This window comes from Phascolarctos cinereus, unplaced genomic scaffold, assembly GCF_003287225.1.
Source record: "Phascolarctos cinereus isolate Bilbo 61053 unplaced genomic scaffold, phaCin_HiC Scaffold_726;HRSCAF=1367, whole genome shotgun sequence".
In the NCBI taxonomy this organism is placed as follows: domain Eukaryota; kingdom Metazoa; phylum Chordata; class Mammalia; order Diprotodontia; family Phascolarctidae; genus Phascolarctos; species Phascolarctos cinereus.
This window is the reverse complement of record NW_027556098.1, coordinates 426265794-426291159: the sequence shown is the minus strand read 5'-3', so window position 1 is coordinate 426291159 and position 25366 is coordinate 426265794. Positions and strand designations below refer to the sequence as shown.

Sequence of the window (25366 nt, the reverse complement as noted above, 5' to 3'; positions counted from 1 at the left end):
GAGTAGAAGAGGCAGACAGGGTCCTGAGGTCCTGGCCCTGAGTGTGATGGGAGGAAAGGACCCATCCTGGGGCTTTGGGACTAGGAGGATCCTCTGAGAGTAAGCTGGCTTGAAAATAGGGACTTGATACTGAGATTTCTCTACCTTCTTCTCTTGCAGCTAAACTATCTCTGGAGATGAGACTTGTCTTCCTTCACTGGTGCTAAGACCTCTCTGCCTTCCCTGGAGCAGAGAACCCTCTGCCTTGCAGCTGGGATCTTTTTACCTTCTGGAAACCATCTCTGTGGGTCTAGGTCCCCGGTAGTTCTGAGCCAGCCCTCCCCACCCCCCTTCTGCTGGCTGCTCTTGCCATTACTTCTCATCTTCCTCTTCCAACCATGTGGTGAGTGTCCTCCAGGTCCACCAGGAGCAGGCCACCCTTCCAGGGATGAGCTCCCTACTCCTAAATCTTTTCCAGTCTCTTAATCACTAACCAAATGTCTGAGGTCACCCTCCCTAGATTTACCATTGAGTCACCCTTTCCCAAAATCCAGACCTTGCTCATAGAGACCCAGGAATCCTGCTTTCTGTCCTCCCACCAGGACCCAGATCGCCTGTCTTCCTGCCTCCAGCTTTTAGTTAGAGATTTGGTTCTTCTGACTTCAGACTTGACCCCCTGGAAGGATCCATAAGTTTTTCCTTAGCATTCCACTTTGGATGCAAGAACCAAAGGTCCTGCTTGCCCCCCACCCCTTATCTTGACTTCCAGCTCCTGGGGTGCTTCCCTATCAGATCCCAGGCACTGACTTCCTGTGTCAGCTCTCCCCTGGGGGATTCCAAGGCTAAGCTCTACCAGACGGTCCCAGGAGTCCTCCCCAGCTCCCAGTTAGACATCAGCACACAGCCATCCTGTTTTCCCAGGCTCAGTGTCCACTGGAGCCCTTCTGTCACTCCAGTGTCTCTGACCTCTCTGCCATGAGCTGGCTTAGAATGTCTTCCTTCCAGACCCTACCTGTGCTCACATTCCCCAGGCCTCCTACTTTCCCTGCCCCCTCTTCTTTCAGAGCCCTCAGGGCCCCTGCCAGGGGGCTGAATCTCAGACTGTATTTTGTCTCCCAGCCTCAGGCTTTCCCTGGTCATTCCTGGTGGCTCCATCCCAGAGCCCTCCCCATCCCCAACCTTCCCTCCCACCTAGATCAAGCAGTAAGTCTGTTGTCTATGTCAGTGCTACTTAAACTGTGGGATTCAACCCAATATAGGGTCATGTAACTGAATGTGGAGGTTGCTAAAAATTTCGCAATATTATAATGTTTCTTAACAGACAATAACGAAAAATTAATTCAAAATCAAATGCTCTATGAATCTGAGGTGTTTTTGGTAGTGCTTGCCCATGTTCTATTATGCAACTTCACTGCAGCCTTGGTTCTGAACACACAACATAGGCACTTTGCACTGCGCATGCCATCACACCACACAACAACAATGAACATTGCCAGAAATACCTTGGCTCAGATTTGAGACTATTGTATGTTACAAATTGCAGTGCTTTGTTACTGTACGTACAAAATGGTTAAATGAATCTTGGCTTGAGATTAGGACAGAATTTCCAACAATTTCTGAAATGGTCCTAAACATATTTCTGCCATTTTGTACTACATATTTATGCAAAGCTACAATTCAGCATTGATGATTATAAAATCAAAATACTTATCCACTCTGAAAAATGTTGAAGATGCTCTACATCCAGCAGTATCAAATATTCTACCAAGATTTAATTCTTTATGTAAAAATAAATAAGCACATTCATCTCACTGGTATGCAAATTTGCTTTCATCTTTAATAAATAATGAAATTGTGTGTGTACCAAAGAATTGTTTTAAAATAAATTTCATTATGATTTATTATCAGTGAATGTTGGATTTGTATACCTATTTTGTATAACTATAGATCCGGGGTCACGTAAAAATTTCTTGGGTGAAACGAGATCACAAGTAGAAAAAGATTAAGAAGCCCTGATATGGACAGCCAATTTTATTGAGCTAGGCTTAAAATATTTTCATTCCAGAGGCAATGTTATGCTGGGGAAATTGAGCCAGGATAATACTATCTCAGCCCATGCTGAGTCATTTTCCCAGTTTTCCCCAGGAGAATTCCACCTGTAATTCATGGATGTCAACCCCTTTCGGGACCTGGCATCATGAATCATTGGCCTAATATGGTTTCTTTCAGGATCATATCTGGAATCAGATGCACAATATCAATTACAGTCCTGTGAGGTTTAACAGCAAGTTCCAATAATCATAGCTTCATAGCTTTAGATAGATTCAGTTGTTAAGGATCACATATCCTTGATGTAGATGAAAAAAGTTCCAGGTCTATAATTTTATATTTCTAAAACAAATCATGTTCTTAGGTCAGCTCTGAGGAGTCTTTTTTCTTTCTAGATCTGCTTTCTAGTTTCCAAGAGCATGTAGGAAGACAATACAAACTAGTTTAAAATACATCTACAAGAAGAATTTTACATTAAGAATATACAATTCATCTGAAACTTCAGAGAATTTCAGTTGTTGCATCATAAGAACCTGAACTGGAAAGAGAGTCTTTGTCTCTCTTAATATTATTAGATGAATGTTTTAAACAGATTTCACATATAAAATGAGCTCTTCTGCCTTTTAAAATTATCAGATACTTTAAAAATGGGAAAATCCAAATTTGAACACTCATTACCAAAACATGCTTACAGTTTGAATTTCCATGAGAAATTTTGGAAGCCAATAGTATGTATCCACAAAATTCTTAGAGGAATCCACCTAATTCTGTTGCTTTTCTCAAAATCTGCTATCCTATTTCATTGGACATCTGTCACATTGCACCTTTGTCTTCTTACTTGGTCTAATCATTTCCTCCTTAGGAGGATGTTATCCCTGCGTTATTATTATTTGGCCATGAATATAGTTTAAAATTGTAAGCTGTTTCTTCTTGGATCCTACTATAGTGACTCAGAGATGTTCCAGAGTCCATCTATTATTTAATAGATTTAGTACTGTCCTTACATTAATTCTTGATCATAGAAACTTGCTATAAAAAGAAGAAGAGGGAAATAGTTGTAACAATGTCATATATCATAACAGAAGGGAAAGACTTCCTTAGCTCTGTTAGATTCCAGGCATGAGTCATATCTGATAGCCAGTCATGTAGTCACCAGATGTTAAAAGCAGGGCTTAGGATTAATCAGGTAGGGAATTTTACTTTTCAGAAAGGAAATAGCGAAATGGCAAACAGAGTCAGGAAGATGTGTGCGAAAGCTACTATTTTAAGTGACACTTTCCAAAAAGTCATGTTTTGTTAAGTATATTAGTGCAAATGTAACACAGCATTGTCAGTTTTTGTAATATGCTCAAGTTGAACCATAAGGTATTCAGTGTGCTTTTGCCCTATTGTGGCCATCCCAGGGACAGGTGTTAGCCAAAATGTTATCTCTGGGACAAAAGATAGTTAAATTTTATGAAGAATTTAATCAGCAATATGAATCATTGAAAGATTTCTTTAGGAATGCTGCATTTCTCTGTGAAATCATGTCAAATCAAAATGACTTGAGTATTTCTTTGCAAGGTAAACTAAGTTTTTACATATGTAGCCAAAAATAAAAAGCCAAGCATTTTGAAAAAGACTATTTTCCCCCAAAATACTTATTCTGCAAAAGGAAATTTTGCATGAACATTTTTTCCACTTAGCCAAAGTCATTGATGAGCTAGATGACATATGGGAATCATTTGAAGAATACACAGCTGTTACAGATCTATTGATTGGAGAATACAATGAAAGGTTCACTGACTTTGAGAATCATGACATCACACTCAAATCAGCCTTTCAGCCTCACCTAGTTGACATCATCCAGGCACCTTAAAAACTACAGATGGAATTAATTGAACTGTCAGTAGATGTCATTTTAAAGTCTTTGTTTGATACTAAGAAGGATCCAACTGAACTATGGAAAAATGTAGTAGCATACCCACGCCTTCAGCAACATGCCCAAAAATGCTTTCTCATATTTCAACCATTTATTGCTGTGAAGCTACAATCTCCCACCTAACCCAAATCAAGAAGCCCTTAAGGTCACAAATGACTGATACCCATCTAGAGGACCAACTGAAACTGTGACCTCCATGCTGCAACCAAATATTCAAATGTTTTTCCACAAAAAGCAGACACAACAAAGTCGTCAAAACATTAGTTCACTTTAAAATTAACAAGTAGTTTTCATTTTTTGAAATTACCAAGTATACAGTAGTTTGATTTGACAAAATAATATATATTTTTAAGTATATCTAATGGAAGTTTCTTGAATGTGGCCTTAATTGACCAGAGCTAAATAATAATGCAGCCTTTGATCATGAAAAGTTTCCCCATCCCTGCCAAAGGCGGTGCACTAGATAGAGCGTCAGGTCAGGAGTCTCAGTTTGACCTCAGTTCAAATTTGGCCTCAGACACTTGGTAGCTGTGTGACCCTGGGCCAATCTTTTCACCTCTGAATGCCTCAGTTTCTTCATCTGTAAAATGAGGATAATAACAGTGTTTATCCCCCTGCATTGTTATGAGCAGCAAGTGACCATACCTACAAACTTCTTAACAGTGTCTGGCACAGTTAGCTGTCTTTTGTGCTTAAAAAGGACAAAAATGGCATTGCTATGTTGAGGTCAAGGTACAGAGTGTCTGACTGTGGCTGGTCAGACCAATGTGAGTTGGAAGGTTCTACTGAGACTGAGCACAAATGGTCCACATGGACATTTGGAGTGGAGATGTCTCTAAATTTGTGCACGTCACATTGATCCTGAGCTACTACAATTCAGCATGGATCATAGAGCATAGCATCTTTTTTGATGAGGTCTCACAATGCTGGGTGGTCCTGTGCCAATGTCTCCCATGTTTCACAATTGATTCCAATTGACCAGAATAAGAGTCTAGACATACTAGATCAAGAATTTTTTTTTTTGGAAAGCTGTCCGTATCTCTTTAGAATGCAAGGTCAAAGTAGAAATAGAAAAAAATCCACAGATCACCTGCAGAAATAGACCCCAAAATGAAAACTCAGAGGACCATCCTATCCAAATACTGCAAGAATCCAGAAATGTTTCAGACACTGAGGAACCACAGTCAGGATCAAACATGATTGAGCAGCCATCAGTACAAAGGACCAGAAAACTTGCAACATTCCAGAAGACAAAGGATGTTGGCTTACAACTAAGAGGAACCTACTCACCAAAAATATGTATAATCCTATAAAGGGGAAAAGTGCCTCATTAATGGTGTAGAGAGTTTCCAACCATTGCTAATGGAAAGACCAGCACAGCAGAGAAACTGTGAAGCTCAAAGATAGGAGTCAAGAGAAAGAAGAAAAGAGAAATACAAATACAAAATCATTAAGGACTAAACAAGGATAAACCACTTACATTCTAATGTGGGGAACTAATACTTGTGTTCCCTTTGAAACCTGTCGTCATCAGGGGTGATAAGATTAATTAGAAGATCTGGGAGTGCCTCCTTTATGTCTTAAAAAAATTTTTTTTAAAAAAATTTTTCATTTCCTCTTTTATGTCTTGATAATCTGAAAAGAATAGAAAAGGAAGGATACAATGTTCAGGGGAGGGAAAAGGGAAGGTTAGGGAAAGTTAAGTCACATAATCAAGATGTGTAGGTAGACAGACATCTATACAACAAGAGAGCACCAAGTGGGGGCAGTAGTTGACATTTGAAACTCACTCTCATCTAGGGAATCAAAAGAGGAAAAGAGGACACAGAGATAAATTTGCATATAAATACATCTGACTAAGCAGAGAAACAGGAGGGAGAAGATAGAGGGAAAGGTAAGAGGGAGGGTAGATTAAGGGACAATTTAATTCAACAATCTACAAGAACATTTCTATCTTTTTCACAGTGGGAGGAATTAGACCTTGAGGACATGCCCATCAATGGGGAAATGGCCCAAGTGAGGGAACCTGAATGTGATGGCACATAAGTGTTTTAACAAAATATTTAGAGAATGGTTTCAGGGAAAACTGGGAAGACTTGTGTAAACTGATACAATGCATAATGAGCAGACCAGTTTATACAGTAATTAAAATATGGTTTAAAAAAGAAACAAAAAAAATCTCTGACTTAAGGATTCCAATGAACACAATAAAAAACCACAACTCCAGAGAATAAATGATGGAATATGATATCGACTCCTGAGAAAAGATGAAGAACTCAGAGTGCAGAGTGGGGGGAGATATGGACAATGCAGGAATGTTGTTCTTGATTATACATGTTTGTAATGCAGGCTTTATTTTCCTTTCTCAATTTGAGATGGCTGGAGGGTAGAGAATGTTTGCTTATTTTTTAAAAATTTTAAGAAAAAACAAAAGGAAACATGTGCAGTACTTTTCACAACCGTGATCATAAGAATTCTTAATCTCATTGGCCAGCATGACAAAATAGGAAAATGATCCATGTTGGAGAACATGTGGGAAAATTGGAACACTAAGGCATTGTTGGTGGAGTTGTGAAATGATTCAACCATTTTGGAGAACAATTTGGAACTATGCCCAAAGGGCCATAAAACTGTGCATACCCTTTGACCCGGCAAAAGCACTTCTAGGGCTATGTCCCAAAGAGATCATACAAATGGGAAAAGGACCCACATGTACAAAAATATTCATAGCAGCTCTTTTTGTGGTGGCAAAGAATTGGAAATTGAGAAGATGCACATCAATTTGGGAATGGCTGAGCAAGTTGTGGTACATGAATGTAGTGGAATACTATTGTGCTATAAGAAATGATGAACAAGCTGACTTGAGAAAAACCTGGAAAGACTTATATGGTCTGATGCTGAGTGAAGTGAGCAGAACCAAGACAACAGTGTACACAATAACAGCACATTGTGCGATGACTAATATTGATAAACTTAACCCTTCCCAGCAATACAAGGATCTAAGACATCTCCAGAGGCCTCGTGATGGAAAATGCTATCCACATCCAAAGAAAGAACTATGAAAGTTGAATTGCTGTTTTTTTTTCTTCTGTCGAGTTTTGTTTCCTCTTTCTGATGGTTCCTCTTACTGGTTTTAATTTTTACTTACAACACCAGTAATGTGAAAATATTAAATAGGAATGTAAATGGATAACCTATGTCAGATTGTGCGCCATCTTGGGGAGGGTGGTGGGGAGGAAGGGGGAGAAAAATTTTAAACTCAAAAGCATATGGATGGCGCATCTAGGTGGCACAGTGGATGGAGCACTGGCCCTGAAGCCAGGAGGACCTGAGTTCAAATTCGGCCTCAGGCCAAACACTAGACACTTACTAGCTGTGTGACCCTGGCAAGTCACTTAACCCCAATTGCCTTAAAAAACAAAAAAAGAAAAGAAAAAGAAAGAAAAAAAGTTTGAAAAAAAAAAGAGAGAAATGCTATCTACCTCCAGAGATAGGGGCACCTAGGTGGCACAGTAGATAGAGCTCTGGCCTTGGAGTCAGAAGGACCTGAGTTCAAATCCAGCCTCAGAAAATTGATGCTTCCTAGCTGTATGATCCTGGGCAAGTCACTTAATCCCAAATGCCTCACCAAAAAAGCAAAAAAAAAAAAAGCCAAACATGTGGAAGTGATTATTGATAAATCAAAATAAATAAAATTTTAAAAAAGCAATTCTTAATCTGAATTAGAATGATGTATTTTTTTAAAAAAACTTGCTATGTAAAATTTAAATGTTTGAATAAAATGAAGGAAAGTCTAACTAGAAATTGTACATTGCAGAATATACCAAATATTACAAGAAAAATGACCAGAGAAAGCAATTTATATCCAAGATATGGAGAGAAATGACACCCAAGTGTACTAGGAGCCATTGCCAATAGATGACTGTTGAAGGAATAGGAAAGTTTGCCTGTGGTTTCACTCCAGGGTCTTCATTTCGCTCAGTTCTTTTATGGCTCTTTGGAAGCTCATTGGGTATGGTCGTGTGCTGTGTCCACCTCAAGGAAGGGGCTCTGGGAAATTCCATGAAGCTATGGGAGTGCAGATAGGGACAGTATTATCAGGGAAATGTCCAATGATAAATTTCCCCTAACCCTGCCTGGGCAATTCCCCTTTGCCTGAGAGTTTAAAGACACAAAGTCTCAGCTTGAGCAACAAGATATTACCAAGAATCTATTAAAAGCTCTGATGTAATGAGAATTCAGAAAGGACTAAAAGGGGATTTATGTTGGGAATTGTGAGCTGCCTTTAGCACTAGTTCCAAGAGCTGTATGGAAAGCCACAAATATAGGTTTCCTGTCCATCACAAACCACCACTGGGCTTTGCTATTCTATTGATAGCTGTTATAAACTCTCTCCATTATCCCCCTATGCAGTCTCTCTTCTCCATCCTTTCCCCACAGAGAGGGTGGGGATGTGAGGAGTTATGCTACAATGTTGTAAATATTCCCATTATTTCATCATCTATTAAATCATTAAGCACAGTAATTTCCCTGGAGAACTCTTTTGACCTTATTTTTTTTTCTGTTGCCATGTCTGAGACTACAACATGACTATCAAACATTTTTTCCTGTTACCCTGAGGTATAATAGGTACTATTTTGGCCCATCACTTCTTTAGGACAGCCATTACCCATTTATTTTTAAAAACTTATCTTCACTGATTCCAAAGAGTCCTTATCAGGCATAGAGTGATTTTAGTTTTCATGCAGCGCTCACACGAAACTCTGACCACTCCTAAGTGCAACAAATTCTGTGGTTTCTCAACCTGAGGTCAAATTGTTTCCAAACTGCCAGAAAGGTTTGACATGCAAATGCAAACATTCCCCATGGATGGATCCAGGTATGCACATATCCCCATTTACTTTCTATGCACTCCACCAAAGTAATGGCCTCATTCCAAGGTTACCTTGTAATCTCATATCATCAGCACTGTAATCAATAAATCAAGATTTTAAAAATATTTGCATTCTTCTAGCACAGGTGGCAGGCTTTTTGAAAAATATGGTCATGAGGCATACACATTATAAACCACCTTAAAATGATTGTGGACCACCAAAAACATTCTATAACAACAGACCTTTCATGGTCACTCATTGCAGCTACTTTCTGATTTGAACTTATCTTCTGTTTATGTTACCCTTCCTCTATCTAGTGGATTTGCAAGGGAACTGGATGGAAACACAGGTCACTCATTCCACACTTTCTGTAAGAGAGTCATCAGTGTGGTAGAAAGAAAGGGAGGTAAGTAGAGGTCTTTCCTTACAAATGTTGTTTTATCTACTTAATACACGATTTGTTATTTGTCAAAAGAAAAACACGTCTTTTATGTATCAACCAGGCATCCATTTTGTTGCCTGGTTTGGGGGCTAAAAAGAAAAAATGAACAGATTCTATAAATCTTCCTATCACCTTCAGGTAGGAGGGAGCATTTTCACTCTATACTGGTTACAAATCAAAATACGGCTGGTAATGCACTGCACAGATATAGTTGGACTTACCAGTCAGCAAGATCTAAGTTCAAATTCCTCTTCAGACACTTACCAACACTCTGGAAGTCACCACCTCTCTACCTCACTCTGTTTCCTTTGTTGTAAAATGGAGATGACAGTACCTACCTTTAAGCACTGTTGTGAAGATGAAATGAGTTAATGTGTATAAATCACTTAGCCCAGTAACTAGCAAATAACAGGCACTATATGTTAATTATTACTGTTTGGCTGTTAGTATCATTCTTATTGAATCGACTTGATGCAGAACAAAATCAAAGATGGCATTTCTCAAGTGTTGAACCAAATACTGCAAACCTTTCTTCAGAGAAAAAAGTCCAATTTTGAATTAATTTCATATATGGCATTATGGTCAACACCTCCTAAGTTATAACTTATTTATTAAAATATTATTTTTATTCAACAAAAACTGTAACAAGAATAAATTTACATTGAAGTTTTGCAGGAAATAGTAAATATGAAGTTCAATTCAATTAAAAAACTCTTCCAGAAAGTCTGATATTAAATTTTTATTAGTTTATATTTTACAATTTTACAATGGATTGAAATTATGATTTTGGAGCTTTGGGGACAAAAGTTATCTTGGTCATTCTCATTAGTATTTACCACAAAATTTAAAAGAGTATTGTGAGTAGTAGATTAAATGAGTATGGGGCTTCATGAACACTTTATTTTTGTTCTTGAAAGGAGTTCTAAGAACAGGACATTTGGGGAATGCCTGCTCTGGAGTCATGGTTGTTCATGGTATGAATCAGTGTTGCTATACTATAATCTCTTCTGGTTCTGCTCACTTCTCTCTGCATCAGTTCAGACAACTCCCTCCCGCTTCTCTGATGCAGTGCCTTTCATCATTTCTTATGGCTCCATAATCTTCCGTTATATTCTTAGACATCATTATTTCAGTCATTTCCCAATGTACAGGCACCACCTTTGTTTCTAGAGCTTTGCAGCAACAACAACCTCCACTGTAATTTCATGTTGTGTATATTAGTCATTTAACTGTTTAGTTCATAAATCTAGTGCATATCATGGGGTGAAAGGCCATCCAGTGGAATGAGTTTAGGGGCCAAGTTCCAAAGGTATTACAGAATGTGATCCTTCCATTTGAAGGCTGTGTGAATCTTTGTGTCAAGTGTGTTTCTTTTACATAACACGGTGAATTCTGTTTTCTAATGCTTCCAGCTATCCTCCTGTTTTTACAAGTGATTTCATCCCATGCAGATGTTATTGTGAGAATTAATTATATTTTCTCCATGATATCCTCTGATATTTTCTTCTCCTTCTCTGATATTGAGCAAAATTTAAGTTCTGTGGGAAATCCTTTTCACATTAATTACATTTATAAGGTTTCTCTCTAGTATGGATTCTCTGATGTGAAGAAAGACTGTAGCTGCATCTGAAATTCTTTCCACATTGATTACATCCATAAGGCTTCTCTCCAGTATGGATTCTCTGATGTGTAGCAAGACTGGAGCTGAAACTGAAAGACTTTTCACATTGATCACATTTATAAGGTTTCTCTCCAGTGTGGATTCTCTGATGTGATGAAAGATGCGAGCTGCAACTGAAAGCCTTTCCACATTGATTACATCCATAAGGCTTCTCTCCAGTGTGGATTCTCTGATGTTGAATAAGTTTGTAGTTCAGTCTGAAAGCCCTTCCACATTGATCACATTCATAACGCTTTTCTCCAGTGTGGTTTCTCTTATGTATAAGAAGACTATATCTGCAACTAAAAGCCTTTCCACATTGATCACATTTATGAGGCTTCTCTCCAGTATGGATTCTCTGATGTGTAGCAAGACTGGAGCTGAAACTGAAAGACTTTTCACATTGATCACATCTATAAGGCTTCTCTCCAGTGTGGACTCTCTGATGTACAACAAGATCACAGTTTCTTCTAAAAGCCTTTCCACATTGATCACATTCATAACGCTTTTCTCCAGTGTGGTTTCTCTTATGTATAAGAAGACTATATCTGCAACTAAAAGCCTTTCCACATTGATCACATTTATGAGGCTTCTCTCCAGTGTGGATTCTCTGATGTTGAATAAGTTTGTAGTTCAGTCTGAAAGCCCTTCCACATTGATCACATTCATAACGCTTCTCTCCAGTGTGGTTTCTCTCATGTACAAGAAGACTATATCTGCAACTAAAAGTCTTTCTACATTGATTACATTCATAAAGTTTTTCTCCAGTGTGGCTTCTATGATGGTCAGCAAGAATGGAGCTGCATCTGAAAGCCTTTCCACATTGATCACATTCATAAGGTTTCCGGTCACTATGAATTCTCTGACATATAATGGAGGAGGAGCGTTCACTAAAAGCTTTACCACATTCATGACACTCATGTGGTTTCTCCCCAGTATTAATTTTTTGATGGTAAATAAGGGATGACTGTTGACTCAAGTCTATCTCACAATGATCACAATCATAAGGTTTTTCTCCTCTGTGGATTCTATGAAAGGCAGCACAGATTTGTGTCCCAGTGAAGTACCGGGGCCCATTCCTCATGACACTTTCCTTGTGAGTTTCTTTCACAGAAATGCTTAGCTTTGCAGTAGTCTCTTTAATTTCAGGTCTAATCTCTCCTTCTGCAAGAAATAAACAATAAAACATGTATAGAGAGACACACGTACACACATATATAATTATAATCCCTTCCCTCCATTGCCAGAAAGTAAACTAATGCATCTACATCCTACTTCTCCAGGCTAAGAGAAAACTCTTCAAAGTTCAATGGACAGAACCAATCATTTGAAAATGCCATTATCTCAGAGCAGCTAGGTGGCACAGTACATAGAGCACTGGCCCTGAAGTCAGGAGGAGTGAGTTCAAATCCGGCTCTGACCAAACACTTGACACTTACTAGCTGTGTGACCCTAGGCAAGTCACTTAGCCTCAATTTCCTAAAAAAAAGAAAATGCCATTATCTTCTTGTGTTTCGTTTCCTCTTTCTGGTGGTTCCTCCTAGTGGTTCTAATTCTTACCTACAACATAACTAATGTGAAAATATGTTTAATAGGAATGTAAACGTAGAGCCTATGTCAGATTGTGCACCGTCATGGGAAGGGAGGTGGGGAAGACAGGGGAGAAAAATTTAAAACTCAAAAGCTTATGGAAGCGATTGTTGATAATTCAAAATAAATTAATTAAAAAAAAATTTTAATGCCATTATCTTACATCTTACAAAGAGCTTCACACACAATCACATGTGATCCTCACAAACCCCTGTGACACCAGCAGAACAAGCATTCTTATTTCATTCTCAACTCAGGCCATGAGCTCAGAATGGCTGAGTGACCTGCCCCACATCCCTGCAGCTGAGACTAGAACTCCAGTCCTCCCAGTCGGTATGTGAGCTCTCCCTCAACTAGACGACCCTTCTCCATTGCACTTACTTTTGTTTTGTCTCTTTTTATGAAAAAATATTTTGTTTTTGCAAATTGACTGGTTCTATCCCTCTCTTTGGATCTTCCTATTCCCTGAGACACAACAGTATTCAAATTAGGCCAATTAACAATCCTGCAAGGGGGCTTTAAATGTTCAAGTCAAGAGCAGAGTCAATCAACGTGGCAAACTTCACCATCGCCTTATCGTAAGAAACTGCCACAGCCACTGCCAGCCTTGAGCAACCAGCCCCTTGATCAGTCAGCAGCCACCACAGTGGGCCGCCAGCAGCAAGAGGAAGAATCACCGAAGGCTCAGATGACAGAGAAGATTAAAATATGTACATTTTTACACAAATAACATTGTACTGGACAGGTAACAGACAACAGCATATTATAAACATGACTTTCATATACACTGAGAAACCAACAATTCAGGTGACTCACTTGACTGGAATGTTCACTTTACTGTGGTGCTCTGGAACAGAACCCACACTGTCTCTGAGGTGTGCCTGACATTCTTCTCATTCTTGTTTTGACTTTGAATCTTTCCTCTCCAATTCCACTCTCCTCCTTAAACCATTATTAGCCTCACTCTTTGAGTTCCTTCTTATCCCATTGAACTACATGTCTCTCCATTCCCAAACAACTCTCTTTTCCCTGGATCAGCTAAGAGTGAAGTCCCTGATCTGTTGCTTCTTCTCAAACACCTCCATGTTTGTAGGCCATGTTGGCAGCTCCTCGGCAGGAGAGACTGGCTTTTCCCCTTCCTAAGGTTTAGTGTGGTGTGTAGAAAACTGGAGGTGCTTCATCCATGCTTACTGACAGATGACTGGGCCCAGGGCTGACACCAGGCCCCAGGCTGTACCTCACTCCCTGTATTCTGGTCTCTGTCTTAGTTGGCCAGTGCAGGTTCTGGCCTCAGCCCTGTTATCTCCACTGTTGAGTGGCCTTTGTCTAGTTCTAACCATGGAACCTGACCAGATCCACAGTGAAGACCACAAACAGTTCTTTCTAGGCTCCTGAAGCATGTCACACTATGGAACACCTGGGAGTTTCTACCTAACTTTTCCCCAGACTGAGAGTGGCTGTCAACTCAATGAATCTGACCAACGATTATCCAAGAATGGGCCAAAGGCTGAGCCTCAGAAATCAGGGGAGGGACACAGGTTGCTGGTTTATGTAAAGCATAGCCTTGGAGTAATTCTAAGGCCACAGCCTTTGCCACTACTTAGATGCTGCTGAATGGAGAGGGAGAAAATCATAAACCCAGGCTGCCTCAGTCCGCTAGACATTTAGCATACACAATCTCAGTATGGCCCTCACTGTAGTAAGGCTGTCCTTTGACGTCTCCCTAAATGACTCGCTTGGGGCAGCTAGGTGGTACAGTTGATAGAGAACTGGTCAGGAAGACTAGAGTTCAAATCCAGCCTCAGACACTTACTAGCTGTGTGGCCCTAGGCATGTCACTTGGGCCTGTTGGCCTTGATTTCGTCATCTGTAAAATGAGACTGAAAAGCAAATGGCAAACCAGTCTAGTCTTTGCCAAAAAAAAAAACCTAAGTGGGGTCATGAAGAGTCAGAAGCTGCTGAAATGACTGAACAACAACATAATTGACTCCTCATTTCATTCACCACAGCAGATTTTCCAATTCTTTTCATCCTTTGTCAACTGTCCCTTATTGCTTGCTCCCACTGTCCTCCCCCACTCAACTTCGCAGAAATTTTTCACCTAAAAATTGTATAGTTATCAAGAGCTATCTTATCAGGCTCATCTCCCATAAATCTGGTGCCTTTGTTTTCCTTTTTGACCTCAGTATCAGATTGAATGGTCCTCCTTTGCTAGGTAAAGCAAACTCTTTTCCAAGTGTAAATCATTCCATTCCAGCAGGTCATCTTCCTCAATATTCTGCCTCTTTCACTACTTTTCAGTGTCTCCTGCACTAATGACTCCTTCCCAACGGCCACAAATAAAGCAGTTTCTTTCTAATCCTCAAAAACGGTCACTGGATCCATTCAACCCAAGAGATATTTTCCAATACTCTTCCATTTCTTAGATAAGCAACTGGAGACACCCAATTGGAACTGGTGTCTCCAACTCCTTAACTCTGCTTTCTCTGAAATTCTCTGCAGTCTAGCTCCCAATGTCATTGTTCAATGGAAACTCCTTTCTCCAAAATGACCAAAAATCTCAAAGAGGCTTAATCTCCTGGACATTTCTTCATCCTCATCCTTCTTGACTTCTCTGGGGCCTTCCACAGTCAATCACCCCACTCCCTGCCTCTGGGTTTTAGTGACACTCCTCTCCTGGTTCTCCTACTCTATCCAAACCAAACTCATTCTTTTTCCCACAGCCCTCTCTTCTTCCTACTTCCCTAAGGTTCTCCAAAGCATCCTTCCAATAGTGCAGGCAGATAAGTCAAGTGTCATGCACCCCTCACTGACTCTTACTCAGTCACACTCCTGACCCCCATATTCAATCTGCTGCAAAGTCCTGTGATTCCACCGAGGTAACATCTCTCCCATTCACCCCCATCTCTCCCAGCACTGCCACTGTCTTGGTTGAGGCTCCAATCACCTCACACCTGAGGTATTGCCAGAACCTGCTGCTTGGCCCAGCTCCCTCAAGTCTCTCCCCACTCCAGTCATTCCTCCACCCACTTGTCAAAATTCATCTTCCTAAAGTTTTGACTGACCATGTCACCATGTTCTCAACACCCTGCTATGGCTCCCTAAGAAAAGGATCAAATGTAAAATCCCCTCTAGGGCTCTTAATCACCTGATACTTCTTTATCTACCCTTCTCCTACTCTTCTAGTTTTCATTCACCTTATATCCCCACCAAGCATGCTATAATGCAATGCTATTAGCCTCCCTTCTCCATCACCTGACTCCACAGGCTTTCCTCACCATTCCTGTGCCTAGAATGTTCACCCTGGCTTCCCTGAAGCCCCAGCTGGAGCCCCCCTTCCACAATAAGCCTTTCCAGTCCTCCTTCACTGTAGGGACTTCCCTCTCAATGAGCTCCAATTTGTCCTGTCCATAACAGGGTTCTCCATTGTGGTCAGCATGTTGTCGGCCCCCCAAGTCTGTGAGTTGCAGGAGAGCAGGGGATGTTCCTTGTATCTCTTTAGGTCCCTGATAGTTACCAGAGGGTCTGGCACATAGCAGACACTTAATAATTGTTCATTGACTTGAAGAAAGTCTAAGAAAGAACCCATATTGGAAAAATCTGACCTCTTTTTGCACTCAGGGGAGTTCCTGCCTCCAAATTCCAAATAATGACTTTTTATAGAATCACAGATTTATCACTGGAAGAGAACTTAAGGGCAGTGGCGTCCAAGTCCCTCATTATACAGATGGGGAAAATGAGGTTCAGTGGTTCAGTAACTTGTCCAGGATCCCACTGCTAAAAAGTGTCTAAAAAAGAATTCCAAGTCAGTCTTCTTGCCCCTAAACCTAGCACTTGCTTCACCACCACACCTAGAAGCCTCTTGGAATCACAACTCTCATCTACCTGCTTCACCTCACTCACCTGGACAGCAGCTCCTCAGGTCTTCTTGCTCCAGCAGCCATGGTGCTTCCCTTTCCTCCAAATAAGAGATCAAATCTTCTCTGGGAACTGGCAGCCCTGGGCATGGGAATGAACTTGTAATTTATTTTTCTTTAGGGAAAACAGTGTACATATAAAGCTACTGAATTCTGAGAATCGCTCCATCATGTTCACACATATCTGAATTATTCTCTCAGTAATGCTTGCAATGCCAGTAACCCAGAATAGGATGTGCCAGATCAGCCTTGAGCTCCCGCAAAAGGGACTTTGATGAACCAGCTTTGGCCCTGTCCCCTACCCTGCTCCTCACTCCCTGAAACCTATAAATACCTTATTACTGTTCATTCAGGGAATTTTTGCCTCTTCTGTTGAGATTCTCCTTCTGGGGAGCTCAATGAACCTTACTTAGTCCAAATTCTGATTCTTGGCCAGTCTGTTATTCCCGGCATTGATAGGGGCTTGCAAACAAGAACCACAGAATGGTTCCCAGGACTCCTTGAGCAAGGATACCACAGCACTTATTTTTGGGAGCTTTGGGGAGAGGTAGAGGAAAAGATCATGGAGCCAATTAGGAATCAGAAAATTGGGTCCTGGTGTACCTTCTTCATAGAAGGATGGACTCAGTGCATAGTTATGATTATCTGGAAAGTAGAGGCAGCTGGCAGCAGTGGAGAGAGCCCTGGGCCTGGAGTCAGGGATGCCAGGGTTTAAATCCAGCCTCAGGCAGTTGCTAGCTATGTGTCTCTGGAAAAGTCACTTAACCTCTGTTTGTTTCAGTTTACTCAAATATCAAAGGGGGATAATAACATCACCTAATAACATACTATTGTAAAGAAAGCACTTAGCACCACAGCTGGTGAACACCAGGTGAATAGAAAGGGTTATTCCCACCATCTCTGCTGGAATGGGGGCACTTCAGTGGAAGATTCAGGACAAACCTGCCATACCAAGCACATGCAGGAGCTGTGAGCTATAAATTGAGGCATCTCAAACAGAAGAATATCCTAAAAACTTGGCCATCCCAAAGAGAAAGGGGTCACAAGGAAAAGTCACCGGACCAGTTTCCATAGACAGCTTCAGGAGCAACCAGGAAACCTGCAGGTTCTTTTCACACAGTGTACTGACCTTTTATAAGAAAACCAGGCAACAGGGGACCCTGTCTCTTGGACACAGGAGACCAGCATTTTTCTCTTCCAGTAACTGATAAATGTTGCAAACCCAGCCCACTCAGGAATGAAGATATTCTCTTGTATTGCAGACTCAGAGTGGCCAGGGGAAGTGTCCTTACCTAGGGAGAGCAGGTTCTGGGCATTCTCCAGCATGACGTTCTTGTACAACTCCTTCTGAGGATGGTCCAAGAAGCCCCACTCCTCTGGGGTGAAGTCCACAGCCACATCCCGGAATGTCACCAGCTCCTAAACCATCAAAAGTCACAAGATTTAGAGCTGAAAGAGACTCTGGGATTCCTGTAGTCTAACCCTCATCAAGTGAGAGAAGGAAACTGAAGCATATGAAGAGGGTTTACCCAAAGGTGGTACCCTAGAGGAATGTCAGAGTCAACACTTCAAACCATCACCACAAAGAGCCCAAGGGAATATTGAGAAAAGCATTTGATAACGGCGAGTTGGAATAAAGTTGACACTATGGAATGTGCCTCTACAGAACCTAGGACAAAGTGCATGTTTTACCTATGAGGTGGAAGGATGTCTGCAGGAGAAAGAGAGAAGATGGTGTGAAATTCTGTCAGTATGAGAATGAGTTATGTGATTAAAAAAAACAAAACTGCCGAGAAACTAGAAAGACGTCAGGGAGGAGATGAGGCTCAGACCAACACCTTCCGCCATGCTCTGCAATGCATCCATAGGGATGTCACTGTGCTTCTTCAGTTGTTTCAGTCACGTCCTGGTTTCTGGAATCCCATTTGGGGTTTTCCTGACAAACACACTGGAGTACTCTGCAGTTTCCTTCTCCAGCTCATTTTACAGAGGAGGAACTGAGGCAAACAGGGTTAAGTGACTTGCCCAGGGTCATACAGCTAGTAAATGTCTGAGGCCCAATTTGAACTTAGGTCCTCCTGCCTCCAGGCCTGGGCCTCTATGCCCTGTGCCACATAGCTGCTCCTTCTATATGCATGTATGACCTTAATATTAAAGATTATACTCTAAAATATCAGGAGAGAAATAGATCATGTAACTTTCACAGGTACAGGTGAGACATGTATACTTCGCCCAACAAGAGACAGAAGGAATTACAAAAATAAAATACAAAATTTGATTATATGAAACTGAAAAGCTTCTTTGGCACAGACAACATTATGCAGCCAGGATAAGAAAGTGTTTGAATAGAAAACATAAACAAAAACCTTGGTATGAAATTTCTGTGATAAGCATTTGGTGTCTAAGATCTATAAACAGTTAATAAACAGAAGACTAACAGCCATTCCCCAACAGATAAATGGTCAAAGGATAGGAACAAAGAATTCTCAAAAGAACTGCCAAGCATTCCCAACCACATGAGAAAATGCTGCAAACCATTAATAAGAGAAACGTAAACCAAAACACTGAGGCTTCATGTCATACTCAGCAAAATTGACAAAAATGACCAAAAAATGGCACCAGTCAATGTTGGAGGGGTTGTGGGAAGATGGGCACACTAATACCATGCTGATGGAGCTAGGAAATGGTAGAAGATCATGAAGATCTGAGGTCAGATCCAGCCTCAGACACTAACAAGATGTATGACCCTGGTTGGTAAGTCACTGAACCTCTGTTTGCCTCAGTTTCCTGAACTGCGAAATAAAGATAACAAGGACACCAACCACATAGGGTTGTTGTGGAAATGGTCAAAAGTGGATTTTGAGGAGAAAGTAAGTCACTCATTGTGTCTGTCATAATTCTTTGCCTTTGATTCTGATGCCTCTTTGACAAGAACCGAGTGTTTCCTTCTTTATGCCTCTTTCTTCAGTTGGAGTGCACTCACCTGGGCTGGGGGTCTGTGGCTCCCAGGGACCATTCCCTCTGGCTCCAGGCTCCCTGCTGGGTCAGGCCTTGGTCCTCTGCAGACTGAGCTGGGGAGGTGGAAGGATCCCAGAGGGGCAGAGGTCCTTCCCTTATCTTCCTGGGCAGCAGGCTGGTCTACTGGGATTTACAGAGGGTGAAGTCCTACAGGTGTTACAAAGACCCTGCCCTGCCCTCAGGACAGAAACCCCAACCTACACAGGGAGGGAGAAAGCAGGCAGGGTCAGGCCTGGAAATGAAGATGGTTTAAACAGGAAGGCTACTTCCCTCTCCTACTCCTTCTTTCTGCCCCCATTCTCTCCCCTATCCCCCTTCAGAAAACCAAAAAGGCAGAAGGGGCTTGAGGTTCCTGATGGGATGAGACCAGGCAGAACCTCAATGACTCCTGAATCAGAGCTCTCTCTACAACTGGTCCTCTGCCCTCCCTGCCTCCCCCTCTCCCCAACTAACACACACACACACACACACACACACACACACACATTATCTACACAACAGACTGACAGCTTGACCTAGGAGGGAGGGAAGGTTGGGGATGGGAGGGCTCTGGGAAGGAGCCAGCAGGGATAACCAGGTAACCTAAGGCTCAGAGAAAAATCCGGTCTGGGATTCAGCCCCCTGGCAGGGGCCTGAGGACTCTGAAAGAAGAGGGGGCAGGAAAGCAGGAGGCCTGGGGAAGGGAAGCACAGGTAGGGGCTGGAAGGGAGACATTCTAACCCAGCTCATGGCAGGGAGGTCAGGGACACTGGAGAGACAGAAGGGCTCCAGGTGGACACTGAGCCTGGGAAAGCAGGATGGCTGTGTGCTGAGGTCTAACTAGGAGCTGAGGAGGACTCCTGGGACCCTCTGGTAGAGCTTAGGCTTGGAATCCCTCATGGGAGACCTGGCCCTTACAGGGAGCTTGGCCTGAAGGCAGAATATCTCAATATCTAACCAAAGGCTGGGGGCATGGAGATAGGAAATTTGGGTCCTGATGGGAAGATGAAAAGCAGAATTCCTTGGTCTCTATGGAGTAAAGTCTGAATTTTGGGAAAAGGTGACCCAATGGTAAATCTGGGTAGGGTGACCCTGGGCATTTGGGAAGTGATTGGGAGTCTGGAAAGAGTCAGGCACAGGAAGCTTGTCCTGTAGCCAGGGAAGATTGCTCTAGGTAGACCTTGAAGACACTCACCACATGGTCAGATGAGGATGATAAGACCTAATGGGGAAAGCAGCCAGCAGAAGCCGGGAGGTGGGGATTAGGATGTGAGGGGCTGGCTCAGACCTACCTGAGACCTGCACGTGTAGAGCTGGCTTCCAGAAGGCAGAGAGATCTCAGCTCCTGGGGAAGAAGGCAGAGAGATCTCAGCTCCCAGAAAGAAGGCAGAGAGATCTCAGCACATGGGAAAGAAGACAGGTCTCAGCTTCTGGGGAAGCAAGAAATAGTAGAGCTGTAAGGGAAGAAGGCAGAGCCCTCTGAGCACAAGTTCCTGTCTTCAGCCAGCCCACTCTGGGAGGGTCCGCCCAAGCCTCTGAGGCCTCCAGGAAGGGCCCTTTCCTCCAATCACACTCAGGGCCAGCAGCTTCAGGCTGGTTATCTGTGACAGCTCCCCCCCCCCCCCCCCCCCCCCCCCCCCCCCGTCACTCAGCCACCTACTTTCTTATTGGAGGAAAGATGGGAGACTTTCTGGGTAGAGAGGGGGGAGCAAGGAAGAGGCAGCCTGGAGATTTCTAGCAAGCGATTCACAGCTGAGTGGGATAGATACCACTTACCCAAAATAAAATTCAGAGGCTTCTCTAGGTAGTGTGTGGGATGGCGAAGACCCCTACCCAAATTGACTACTCAGGAGTAGCTCCAAGTAGGGTGCAGAAAATTTATTAGAATCTCATGAGAAGCGGGCAGTCCCACTGCGAGCCGAAAGGACAACAGAAATGCTCATAGCAGGAGGGCTGCTCCCCTGAGCGCGTGTGCAGTTTTTATACATTTTAGACAAAGAACCCTGAAAATTCCACCTTCTATACATTGTGATTGGCTAAATAAACTTTTCTTTCCTTATTTCAGACAATGGAATGGGGTGACTGAGGTAATGGTATAGTTCCTCCATTTTTTAGGACAATGGTGTGCAGCCCAGTCCTTATCTAACATCACATGACTGAGGCCTCCAGGCTTCAGCTAACCTAGCTAACAGTTACCTATTAGTACATACCCAGACTGTGAGTTCTTCACCTATCTCATACAGTAGGAACAGAAGTTTTATTCTAGCAAGTCTCCCTCGAGAATAGGGCGTCACCTGCCCAGGGAGGACTGGATTAGGGAGGCTGGATACAAGCAGCAAGCAAGAAGTTATATACCCTTAGACAAAACAACTCTAAGAACCACCCCCCCTCTTGTTTGCCTCAATCTCTCTATCCTCATTGGTTGAGGTAAGAGACCTTACATTCTACCCAGAAACTAAGAGATACATTTTACCCAAACCAAGCTTGGGAGCTAGAAGAGTGCCTCATTTGGCAAAGATAAGGCTGGGGTGGTGGTTACAAAACAAGGGAGGGGGTGGGCAACAGGTATACGACCTGATCACATGATTTATAGGAAAACGAAACTTAGGCCCAGCTAACGGTAAAGCCTTAACTAAATTTTGGGGCATAGCTTCCATTTCACATGAGAAACTTTCAGTTGTCCCACACAGGGTCAGACATCCCAATTATCCTCCTGGATCTGACTTTCAGTGGGCCCCATTCTAATTGAAGGCAGGAGAAATGGGCTAACAACCCAGCTCACTGCATTTTGTGGCAGCCTCCATCCTGAAACTAAGCCTGGTTGGCTGTGTGTGGGACAAGTTTTCCTGTAAATCATGTGATCAGGTCGTACACCTGTTGCCCCCACCCCCTCCCTTGTTTTGTAACCACCACCCCAGCCTTATCTTTGCCAAATGAGGCACTCTTCTAGCTCCCAAGCTTGGTTTGGGTAAAATGTATCTCTTAGTTTCTGGGTAGAATGTAAGGTCTCTTACCTCCACCAATGGGGATAAAGAGATTCAGGTTAAAAGGTGGGAGGGTGGGGTTTTCTTGGAATTTGTTTGCCTAGGAGTATATAACTGCTTGCTTGCTGCTTGTATCCTGCCTCCCTACTCCAGTCCTCCCTGGGTAGATGATGCCCAATTGTCGAGGGAGACATGCTGGAATCAAACTTCTGTTTCTACCGGGAGAAACCTCTGAATTTTATTTTGGGTAGGTGGTCTCTATCCCACTCACAGTCTTGTTCCACAAACTTCTTTATCCTTCTCTAATTATACTTGTAAATTAGGTTATGAGATGACTACAAATTCAGATCGAAACAGCAAGATCTCACATACTGAACATTGTGCTCATGTCTTTTACTGACCACTTGCTCTGACCAGAGAAATCTACGATAAAAGAAAAAGGCAGGGACATCTGACATGCCAAATATGACAAGATAGAACATCCTTAGCTCTGTTTGAATTCAGATAAGAGTCACAGTTCTCCAATCATGCAGTATCGATTCCATATCATAGCCAGACTCAGGAATACTCAGGTGGGAAACAATCCTCAAAGGAACACTATGGGGAAACTGAGCTAGGAGGATCCCAGCCTAGATTGAGGCTAAAGTTGTCCTCACAGCTTTTTCGCAGATGCAGACCTCCACCTGTTAACAGTACAGGATCACATTCTCTCTGAGTGGCTTGTAGCATTTCTCTCAGATACTGACTTACTACAACTATACCCAAACTGAAACTCAAAACAAAATTAGTTATAGTCTCAATGATAGGGTGGGCCCAAGCCAAGATCGTAGCCCCTGGACCCAAAGGGAATCTGACTCCCATTTGTCTACAGGCCCCAGCCCCTCGTTCCCCCTTTGAAAGCCTTAGACCTTTTGATCTTATTCTGATGAGCCTTCGCCCCTTACACTTAAAAGATTCTGGCTCCCTTTTGTCCACAGGCCCCAGAAAGCCCTTACTCTGGTCTCAAAGGGTTCCTTATGGGCTCCTCTTATCTCCCTTTGAAAGCCCTAGCCCCGCCTTTTGATCTTGTGCAGATGCCTTTCAAACTTCTGCCTTCCAGTTACCTTCATTATCTATTCCCATTGTCTATTCAATCTCTCAGACCTTCCAATCTCAGGAATTCTCACCTGGACTCTTTTCCCAGCCCCCTCCTCTGGCCACTCAAAGTTACTTTAACATATAAAAATCCACTCTGGCCCCCATTCAGACACTGAGAATCTCAGGCCCAAAAGGCTGAGACTTTCTCATGCCCGCTCCTCCCCACGGGCCTTACTAATGTTCAGATTCCTTAAGAGTCTGGCCTGTATCTCTAATATGCTGAGAATCTCTCATGCCCCAAAGGCTGAGCTTTTCTCATGCCCCCTCATCCTTATGGGCATCACCTAGCCTATGTGTTTTATCACTAATAAACTTTTTCTCTGGCTGGAAGAAGATTTGAGTTGAATTCATTCAGACAGGGCCCAGCGTTGCAATCTCAGGGGTTCCCAGGAGCTCCCCACAGACCTCTAGACCTCTTCATATGGTTCCCTGCACTGGGAAATAGCTGCCAAATCTCAAACTCTTCTTCAGCCATGACTGGTAAGCCTCCTCCTCCCCAATTCCTTTGTTGTCTTGTGGCTGGGAGGGGTATTTCCAAGCAGCTAGCTAGGCTTGGCTTGGAAGTGTTTTTGGGCCTGACCTCTCAGGTCCTGCTAGGGCAGACAGCTACAAGGCCTGACGCTCTCCGGCTCTCAGTCCAATTGCCCCTGTTTGAGCGCTTGGACCTGGGTATACCTTCCTTAGCATAGAGGATGGACTCCCGGTCAGGAAGCAGGTCCAAACCTCTCAGTTCTCTGGGCTCTAGGCAATTGGGAAACTGTTGGGTATTTTTTTTCTTTTTTTCCTTCCCCTAAGCCCACAGTGGGTCAGTCCTCTTCAATTCCCGAGAATTCGCCTTTAGGCTTTCTTTTACCAAATTGGAAAAATTTTAGCTTCTGTAAAGGACTTTTTTTTTTTTGCAACACCGTTTGGCCTCAGTATCACCTGGAAAATTATGAGCCACGGCCCCTTTTTGGGACATTATGGGTAAAGACCCTCTCAGAGTTAGAAAAATATTATCGCAGAGAAAGAAAATGGGTGGAGATTTCTTACTGGCTTTTGCTGAGCTTTCTAGAGACGCCATTCTCAGAAAGGATTGTAAGATGCTTGTAGCCAGGGCAATCCCACTAATGGGGAATGGGGATCAAATGGACTTTTTGGATGATCCTCATCTCATGGGTCCTAGGGTTATGGCATCCCCCTCTTCCCAACCTCCCCAAGCACCTATCTCCACCCCATTCTCCTCTGGCCTCTCCGGCTGTTCCCCATTCTCCCCAGACCCCTCCTTCTGCTCCCCATTCTCCCTTGACCCCTCCTGCATTTCCCTATTCTCCCCTCCCCGCCCCTGTTTCCTGTGCCCCCACCTCCTTGCCCATTCTCTCTTTCCCTTGGTTTTCCTTCCCTTTTCCTCTGGCTCCTCCATTTCCTTCCCAGACCCCTGCTCTAGAGGCTGCTCCTACTGAGGTCCTGAGCAAGGGCCTCGCCCCAGCCTCGACTTCCAGAGAGACCCCAGCTCAAGCTCTGGAGGAGGTTCTCAACTCAGTGCCTCCTCCCCAGACATCTACTTCCCACAGGAACCCTCCTCAGGCTCCAGACAAGGGTCTCGCCTTGGCGTCTTCTCCCCTGATCTCTCCCCCTCCTCCAGTGTCAGGTAATCTTCCCCCTTGCCAACTGGATTCCTCGGCCTTGCCAGTTCAGCCGGCGCTTTCCAGTCCCTCACTCAGGAGAAGTGGGACTTCCTACCTCCCTCCCCTGCAAGCCCCTGCCCCCACAGGGCCTTCAGGGCTTCTTCCTTTAAGGGAAATACCTGCCTCTCCTAATGGGACACTTAGGGTGC

At 43.0% G+C, this 25366-nt stretch overlaps 1 protein-coding gene across 1 annotated transcript in view; it reads right to left on the bottom strand.

The window, feature by feature from the left end:
* The window catches only part of LOC110197830 (uncharacterized), a 104174-nt gene extending 83255 nt beyond the window's left edge, over positions 1–20919 (bottom strand). The window contains 5 exon segments of the mRNA XM_078146450.1: positions 10833–12089; positions 16419–16514; positions 17725–17851; positions 19416–19573; positions 20722–20919. Of these exon segments, the coding sequence (XP_078002576.1) occupies positions 10833–12089; positions 16419–16514; positions 17725–17851; positions 19416–19448 (1513 nt within the window). The 5' untranslated portion in view covers positions 19449–19573; positions 20722–20919.
* Between the last annotated feature and the right edge of the window lie 4447 nt (positions 20920–25366).